General features: G+C 59.5%; 1 protein-coding gene across 1 annotated transcript; it reads right to left on the bottom strand.

The window, feature by feature from the left end:
- Positions 1-2,195: 2,195 nt before the first annotated feature.
- LOC121334197 (low affinity vacuolar monovalent cation/H(+) antiporter-like) lies at positions 2,196-8,197 on the bottom strand. The gene is made up of 20 exons (XM_041401112.1): positions 8,037-8,197; positions 7,583-7,729; positions 7,378-7,499; positions 7,173-7,281; positions 6,981-7,097; positions 6,772-6,839; positions 6,583-6,696; positions 6,264-6,449; positions 6,072-6,174; positions 5,845-5,986; positions 5,582-5,765; positions 5,400-5,499; positions 5,202-5,320; positions 5,025-5,062; positions 4,711-4,823; positions 4,478-4,626; positions 4,208-4,302; positions 3,899-3,977; positions 3,523-3,631; positions 2,196-3,166 (listed from the first exon to the last, which is right to left on the bottom strand). Exons 1-20 carry the CDS (start codon positions 8,092-8,094, stop codon positions 3,093-3,095), a joined length of 2,226 nt encoding a protein of 741 aa, XP_041257046.1. The 5' UTR covers positions 8,095-8,197; the 3' UTR covers positions 2,196-3,092.
- Between the last annotated feature and the right edge of the window lie 215 nt (positions 8,198-8,412).

The following is an 8,412-nucleotide window of genomic DNA, read 5'->3' as shown; positions in this document are numbered from 1 at the left end:
TGTTGTTAATCCAAAGGTGCTGCCTGCTGGAGTCACTGCCCCCCACATAGGGAGCTCACTCCTTGTCCCAAAATTAAGCTTCCCCTGGTCTTGGGAATAGATTTTCCTCTTTCTCCAGCTTCAGTTGGTGCTTTTTTTCCCCCACAAGGCTCAAAAAAAGTCTGGAGCTCACAGCTGAGGATTTCTCAGGTGCTTGGACCACAGGAACTGGTGGGACCTGCTTGGAGCTCTGGTGTCTCCATCCCCTGCGTTGCACCTTCACAGGAATTGTGCATTTCAACCCCTTCCCAGCCTCCCTGGCTTGCAGGGACCTGCAGAACCATTTCTCCAGCTCCTTCTTCCATCCCAAACTCTGAGGCTGAATATCCACACTTCCAGCTTTGCCTTGTGGACCTTTGTCCTGGAGCTGCCTGGTCATCCCTGTGCTGGTTTTTCTCTCACCTGCTTTAAAGAGCATCTCTCCTCATCCCCAAGGGGATATTGGAGCTATCCAAGCCTGGATCTCTGAGCAAGCACATTCCTTAGGTTCTTAGGTTTATCCCAAACTCTGAGGCTGAATATCCACACTTCCAGCTTTGCCTTGTGGACCTTTGTCCTGGAGCTGCCTGGTCATCCCTGTGCTGGCTTTTCTCTCTAAAGGCACATTCCTTAGGTTCTTCTTACTCTGGAACTCTCTGGAGCTTTCTCTGAGGTTGTCACAAAGCCTCTCTCGATGATTTTGGAGCAGTCTTGGGACTCTGGAGAGGTCTCAGCTGGCTGGAAGCTGGTCCCAGTTTTCAAGGGATGACACTGGAAACCACAGGGCTGTCAGTCCCACTTCAGTGCCTGGTAAAACCCTGGAAAAGATTATTCTGGGAAGTACTGAAAAAACCTCTGGTGGACAGCACAGACAGGGGTCACAGCCAGCACAGCTTCAGGAGAGGGAAGTCCTGTTTGGCCACCTTGATTTCCTCCTACAACAGCACAACCCACCTGCATGATCCAGGAAAGCCAGGAGGTGGAATTTTCAGACTTGAACAAAGTGCATCCAGGACAGGCTGGGGAGCAGCTGTGTTGAGGGATCTGGGAGTCCTGGGTGATGGGACAGCAGTGCCCTGGAGCCAGGAGGGACACCTCTGTCCTGGGGACATCAGGGACAGCAGCAGGGGAGGGGATTGTCCTGCTCTGCCCAGGCTCCCCAGGGAATGGGCATGGCCCAGGAGCATTTGGACAAAGCTCTCAGGGCCAGGGTGGGATTGTTGGGGTGTCCTGGGCAGGGCCAGGAGTTGGACTTGATCCCTGTGGATCCCTCCACCCCCAGCAGCTGGGAAAGCATCACCAAGATAACCACAAAGGTCCAAGGACTTCTCTTTTGCTGATAAAAGCTGTACAAGCACCACCCACTGATGGATTTTCCAGAGGTCTTTCCCATTCCATAACCTCCATTGGCTGCTCCCTGAGGGACACAAGATCTTGGGAGGCTGCTCATCCTAAAAAAATTACTTGGTTTAAGCACTGAGCTCACAGCTCCTGCTGAAGGGGGGTTTTAATTGCTGCTGGGCTACTGCCTGTAAGTAAAGACTTTAATTAAAAATTCCCTAAGGGAGAGGGAAAGGATCCAGCACCTGCAGCAACTGATGGATAGGGGTAGGAGCATCCACAGTGCTGCCTGGGATGGGACAGGATGCAAGGAGACAGGGAAAGCCAGCTCAGAACAGAATTCCTGAGCAGCCCTCACCCCAGCAGAGATGGTTTGTGTAATCTCAGTAAGATGATGGCACTGAGCAGGTTCTCCTACAGCTTCTGCTCTCCCTCCCATCCTTTTTCCACGTCCTGCCATCAGCAACTCCAGCTTCTCACCCAGGAATGCTCTCAAATGTCCCAGACTAAAGACAGCAGGATTGGCCCTGCTGATGCCTCCCTAGGAGAACAAAAAGGCTTCATAAAGCAGCTTCATTAATCACTAATGAGCTGCTGCCTTCCCCACAAAGGAGAGCAGTCCCAGGCTGCTTCCTGCCTCACTCAGGGCTGTCCATCCTGTCAAGAGTCCAGGGCTCCCTGGTTTTTATGCTGAAGGACATCCTGATGGAACAGGAGAGGGGGAAGAGGCACCAGAGCCTCCTTGCCTGCATTAGTGGATCTGTCAGTGTTTTGTTTTGGGATTGTCCTGGTTTTTATGCTGAAGGACATCCTGATGGAACAGGAGAGGGGGAAGAGGCACCAGAGCCTCCTTGCCTGCGTTAATGGATCTGTTAATGTTTTGCTTTGGGATTGTTTTTTGGTTTTAAAGATAATAAATCAGTCCAAGCCCCAACTTTGTCCTCTCACCTCATCCACCAGTATTTCCCTGCATGGAGGGAGATGTCCCCAGCCTGTCACAGCCTGTGGACAACACCAGCAGCATCCCTGAACCTTCTCAGGAGTCTGGGACAGCCCTCAAAGCCAGGAGGACCAAAGACAGTCAGAGAAGACCAGGCTGGAGATTAGCTGGAACTTTGGGAGGGTCATGGAGAAAGCTGGAGCCCACAGCCACCCCTGCTGGCTCTGTCCCTGGGGTGAGGTGACAGAGGACAGGGAATGGTGGCCACAGAGGGGCCCAGGCTGGCACCTGAGGCTCATTTAAGGAGAAACAAACTTGTTTCTGATTTGTACAAAACTGCTTTAATGACAAAACAGCTGAAAATACCTTTGGGTGCATTTCTGGTGCCATCAAACATCCCGTGTGCAATTCCCAGGCCTGGGAGGATGAGGGACTTCTCAGGCACCTTCTCCCAGTGCAGCACATCCCCAGGGAGGGGTCTGTCCTCAAGACACGCAGAAATCCCCTTCAAGACCCTCCTCTAAGGACAGTTTTCCTTCCAGCCACTCGAGTGTGGGCTGGAGATGCCTGTGTGATGTGTTTTGAAGCTCCTCATTTCGGGAGCGACCCCATTGCCACCACCCTTCCCATCCCTGAAGCCCCACAGGAGGAGCCCAGCAGCAGCAGGAGCTTCAGGAACGGCGCTTCCAGACCGGAGCCAGCCCGGCCAAGTCCCTGAGACACTGGAAAAGGTCTTGATGGGTGCTGATCCCAACGAGGGCGTTGGAGAAAGGAGAATCCAAGAATCCAAACCTCAGCAGCCGCTCGGCGACGGGGCGAAGAAATACACAGCCAGGAGGATGAAGTAAACCATCACCAGCACCGTGCCTGAGGCAGACAGAGAGGGGTGGAGGGAGTTACTCCCTGGAGCAAGGAGGGACATGGGTTTAAGGCCTGGTGTGGTCTGGATTAGCCCCCTGTAGAGGACTTCCATGGTTCTCTACAAAATGTCCATTAAAAGGGAGTTTAAAACATTTTAAAGGGGGAAATGGGAGTGATCCCCCTTGGAGCTGCTGCAGGGGAACAGCTCCAAGATGGTCAACCAAGACCCCAGGATCTCTCAGGTCACCACATGCCAAGAGCTCCAAAAGATCCCAGGGTTGGAGCCAGGAGCTTCCCATCCCACATCCCAGGGAATACAGGGATGTTCCAAGTCCCACAGCATCCCTGTGGGAGGTGGTCACCTTGGAAATAGTCACATTTGCCATCCATGAAGATGTAGTTCATGAGCACCACGCTGAACATGCTGGCGTAGACGTGGAGGTCACTGAAGACAAGTGTGAAGTTGGTTGGCTGCAAGGAAGAGGATTTGGGGTTTATGGCCAACCAGGAGAACCCCACACTGACTCTGTCTGAGGACTTGTGTGTCACCCCTTAAACCCCCTCTGCCCCACGTCCCCAGGGTGGGGACAGCACCAGGAGACATCTGACCCCACTTCCCCTGCACTGAGCGGAGAGGAGACACTGGCGAGGGCAGCTGTGTCCTTTCCATGTCCCATGGACACCATGTCCCCAGCCCTGCTGCAGGAGGTCCCCCAGGGCTGTCCTGGGGCTACTCACGTAGAAGATGGTGAAGAGCACCAGGATGGGGATCTGGAGCATGCAGACCTGCACCGCGATGCAGTTCCCGATCTCGATGCTGGGGAGGAAGGACAGCTTAGGGTCTGTCTCTGGGTGAGAAAATCCCAAACCACAGAGCCCATCCCAGTTCTGACACCGTTTTTTGGGTGACTAATCTCCTTGAGGACAAGCTGACACAGACTCTGACCCACCAGTGGCTGGGCAGCCCATCATGGGCACCAAGGCACAGTTATGGGATTAGGACAGGCACAGGAACCACCCCAAAACTCATCCTTGGAGCCATCTCACCTCAAGCTCAGATTGTTTTGCAGGGCAAACTGGATGCCATTGACAATCTCTGGCAGCTCGGGCACCATTGCCAGCACGGTGACACCGATGAAGTACTGCAGGGAAGAGGTGACATCAGCCTGGGCCTGAGCACATCCAGGCCCTGGCCAAGTGTGCAGAGCATCTCAGCATCTTTCCCCCAGTCCTTTTGGGGTTCCAGCTGCAGCCAGGGCAGGTCCCCATCCCTGGAGGGCACATCTTGGTCCTCGGGGACAGGCAGAGGCAGCTCACCTGTGAGATGGTGGAGTTGGTGAGGATGGGGCTGATGTGCTCCGTGGCCAGGTCAGCACAGGCCGACATGCAGAGGGTGGAGAGCAGGAGGATGACCAGGGCCCGCCAGCGGGACCAGTGGACCACGGCACTGTGGTGGTGGCCAGGCACTGGGGAGAGAGCAGAGACGTGTGGGACACTCCAGAGCAGTGACAAGAGCCGGCCCTGCAGCCAGGACATTTGGGGACACTCACTGTGGCAGTCGCTGATGTGGATGTCGTAGATGTGTGTGTGGGTTTTGAGGGTGAAGAAGAGCCCGATGAGGTAGGCAGCAGGCAGCAGGATGGACACCGTGTACACCAGGGGTCTGTGGGACACAGGTGTCACTGTCAGTGCCACCAGGGTCTGGCATGGACACCCCAGGGGACTTCCCCTGGGGATGAGGAAATGGGGCGCTGGATCATTGGGGTGGAGAGGGGCCCTGGGAGGGATGCAGGAACATGACCAAACCCAGGAGGTGCCACCCCAGTGTGGGGACAGCCCTGTCCCCTCCACAGTGGACACTCACTGGACGTGGCTGTAGTAGAGGGTGCCGTTGTTGTCCATCTGCAGAGAGAGCGTGTGTCAACAGGGATACGGGGGACAAGGGACAGCCCTGCTGCCACCACCCCGCACGAGAGCCAGGGGGGCTCAGAGCATCCCTGACCCCAAATTCCCCCTGTTGGGGGTCCAGGTCCCCACTCACCAGGTCAAAGTGACAGTTGTGGCAGAGGTAGTGGCCCAGCGGGTTCTGGGTGACGTTGTGGCACTCGCCACAGACCAGCTTCCCGTACACCTTGGAGAAGAGCGTTGGGGCAAAGACACCTGCAGGGACAGGACACGGAGCTGGCACCCACCCTGGTGGGACCCCCCAGACCTGGGGACAGCCCTGTCCCCAACTCACCTCCCACGGAGAGGAAGAGCAGGGCCGAGCTGACTCCCGCAGAGCGGCTGTTGAACCGCTGCTCCTGGTGCCGGATGCCCCCGATCACCATGCACAGACCCTGGAGAAAACCCCCCAAAAAAAAATCCCCATCAGTGCTTGGCTCACAGCACCCTCCCAGCTCTCGGTGCCACCCGTCTCACCGGCACAAAGAGGACACAGCCCACCAGCGTCCCCGTCAACGCAGACTTGACCACCTCGGCGTAGCAGCGGTTGCCCTCCCGCGAGCCCTTGATGAGGGCGGTGATGTAGAAGGTGAGCTCGGTGATGGAGCCGAACGTGGCGTTCACCACCGCTCCCACCGCGAAATTGCTCTGGGCTGAGATGCTGGAGAGGAGGAAAAGGCCGTCACGGCAGGGCTGGAGCGTCCCCACTTCGCCACCAAGTGTCCCCCGTCACCTCTCACCTGGCGATGGCCATGCCGATGTAGTAGGAGAGGGGCATGATGGAGAGCAGCGCCAAGGTGAACTTGACGGCGGAGCCGGTCAGGTGGTTGGGGCTGTCCACGTAGCCCAGCACCAGCGTCACCAGCACCAGTGGCAGCAGGTCTGGGGCGGCCAGTCAAGGACACAGCACAGCGGGGTGGATTTGGGGTGCTCCCTACCCGTCCCCCCCCAGCTGCCGGAAGGATACTGACGGCGAAGACGTTGATGCCGTCCACGGCGTATTTGTAGTAGTAGGGGTTGGCGGCGCGGTAGCAGCAGAGGATCACCTCTCCCTCCAGAGGCACCTCTGTCTGCAGAGGGACAAGAGGGTCACCCCCAGCCCAAAATCCGCCCCCCCAGAGCGGGGTGTGGGACCCTGGCCCCGCCCAGAGTCGCTCACCATCCTCAGGCAGCGGATGAGCACGCGCTCCGGGGGCAGCAGCAGGACGCGGGAGGCGGCGCGGGCGCTCAGCTTGGCCACGGGGATGAGGACGACGAGGAGCCACGCGGTGACACACACCAGCCCGTGGGCCAGCGCCAGCAGCGGGTAGCCCAGGCACAGCCACGCTGCGGCGCTGGCACGGTGCTGTTAACAGAGGTCACCTTCAGGGACTGACCCCAAAAACAACGACCCCAGGGAGGGAAGGGGCCCACGGGCACCTTGCCCACCGCGCTGGGGGCTCCAGGGGTGCTGTCACTGGGTCCAGCATGGGGCTCACCCAGTATCCAGTGCCCACCCAGCACCGCGGGCGCCAGCGGAGCGCTGTGGGACCCCCGAGCAGGGATGAGCTCTCCCCCACGCCGGCCTCACACGCCTGATGGGATTTGGGCACCTGGGGAGAAGGGGGGTGTCAGGGTGTGCATGGGGCACCCCAAGACCCCCCCAGGGGCTCCCAAGGCACCCTTACCTCCATTTTCTGGATCACTTTGCCAAAGGGCCAGAGGAAATACCTGGCCAGGTCCCAGCAGAGCCTGCCTGTGGAGACACAGCCATCAGTGTCCCTTCCACCTACAGGGACATTCCGTGGAGGAGGGAACCAGGAGACTCCAATACCCATCGGTGCAGTTCTGAGCTCATCCAGCCCTCACATGGGGGGTTCCCAAATTTGGAACTCACCATAAGGAGCCCCCATGATGGTGACGAACATCACGGCAGCCACGAGGACGTAGAGGAGCGAGAGCCACCAGCCAAAGAGCAGCAGGTAAAGGACATTCCCACACGTCAGCGTGGACCCTGCAGGAGGGAAGGCACCAGTGGGACCATTGTCACCTGCCCAAATCACACTGGGTTGTCCTCAAGGCCACCCACCTCCAGAGCCTCGGATGACGTTGAGGTCTGAGTAGAGCTCCTTGACAATCTCTGACCGGTCCTCCCACGGCCGCGCCGTCACGTGGCTCTTCCATTTCTTGAATCCAAACTGCAGAGAGAGGAGTTTTTTTTGGGATGAGCGAAGAGGAAGAAAATTAAAACCCATTACAGCCCTCCAGGAGCACCCACGGGTGCCCCCACCCACCTTGTAGTTGTTGGAGAGCTTGTTGGCCTCCACGGCGTTCTCGGCCGTCAGGGTGGTTTTCACCACGCAGCTCTCGCACACCTCCTCCGAGTGCTGCTGGCAGCAGGACGGGGTGGACGTGGCTGTGGGTGACACACAGGGGGCGTCACAGCGGGTGTGGGACCCCCCAGGGCCCCACCCCCGGCCCACCCCACAGCCAGCCTACCTGGGGGGACACGGGGACGGTGCAGGTGGCAGCCCAGGTCCCCCAGGTCCCCCTGCGCGTTGTTGATGGCAGCGCAGTGCCGGTCGTAGAGGGAGCCCCGGCGGGAGCCGTCGCTGTCACCGCGGGAATCCGGGACCTTGGGAGCATCTGCGGGACTGCTGGAGTCACACTGGGGCCACATCCCCACACCCTGCCCGGACTCCAAGTGCTGCTGTGCTGGGCTGTCACCTTGGTCCCCAAAGCCCGCAGGGGGGACACAGAGCTCCCAGGGCGGTACCCAGGGATGCTCAGGAGGGGGGACCCCACCAGTACCCGGTACACGGCGCGGAAAATCCCGCTCGGTGCCCGGTGTGTGGCTCGGGAGGGGTGTGACCCGGCGGTGCCCGGGGGACCCCCGGCGGTGCCCGGGGACGGGGGACCCCCGGCGGTGCCCACCCCCTTCCCCTGAGCTCACCGGGCGTGTCCTGCGCGCAGCAGCGGCGGCGGCGGCCGGGCTCGCCCTCGGTGGCCATGGCGAGAGCAGCAGGTGCAGGGCCGGTGGTCCCGGCCCGCCGGAATTTAACGGGCGGGGCCGGACATGCGCGCCCCCGGGAGCCGCCCCGTCCCGGCGGGAGGGGCCGGGCCGCCCCCGCCGCGGCCGGGATGCACCTGGCAACGGTGCGGGAACGGGGGAGCGCGGGCATCGGGATGTGCGGGTGTTTTGGGGGGCGCAGGTGAGAGGATGCAGAGATTGGGGTGCGCGGGGTGGAAAGGGGTGCGCAGGGATCGAGATGCGCGGGGAAGGCGGTGCGTGGAATAACGGGGTGCAGGGAGAGCGGGGTGCGTGGAAT

The sequence above is a fragment of the Onychostruthus taczanowskii genome, unplaced genomic scaffold (genome assembly GCF_017590055.1).
Source record: "Onychostruthus taczanowskii isolate IOZ18803 unplaced genomic scaffold, ASM1759005v1 scaffold184, whole genome shotgun sequence".
NCBI lineage: Eukaryota > Metazoa > Chordata > Aves > Passeriformes > Passeridae > Onychostruthus > Onychostruthus taczanowskii.
This window is presented reverse-complemented; position numbering and strand designations above follow the sequence as displayed.

Bases quoted from the DNA above. Each gene is read 5' to 3' on its own strand.
- LOC121334197 (XM_041401112.1), bottom strand. From the start codon at position 8,094: ATGGCCACCGAGGGCGAGCCCGGCCGCCGCCGCCGCTGCTGCGCGCAG. The intron at 5,766-5,844 runs GTGAGAGGTGAC...CCTCCTCTCCAG, and splicing joins ATCGGCATGGCCATCGCCAG to CATCTCAGCCCAGAGCAATT. The intron at 4,824-5,024 runs GTGAGTGTCCAC...TGTGTCCCACAG, and splicing joins CTCTACTACAGCCACGTCCA to ACCCCTGGTGTACACGGTGT.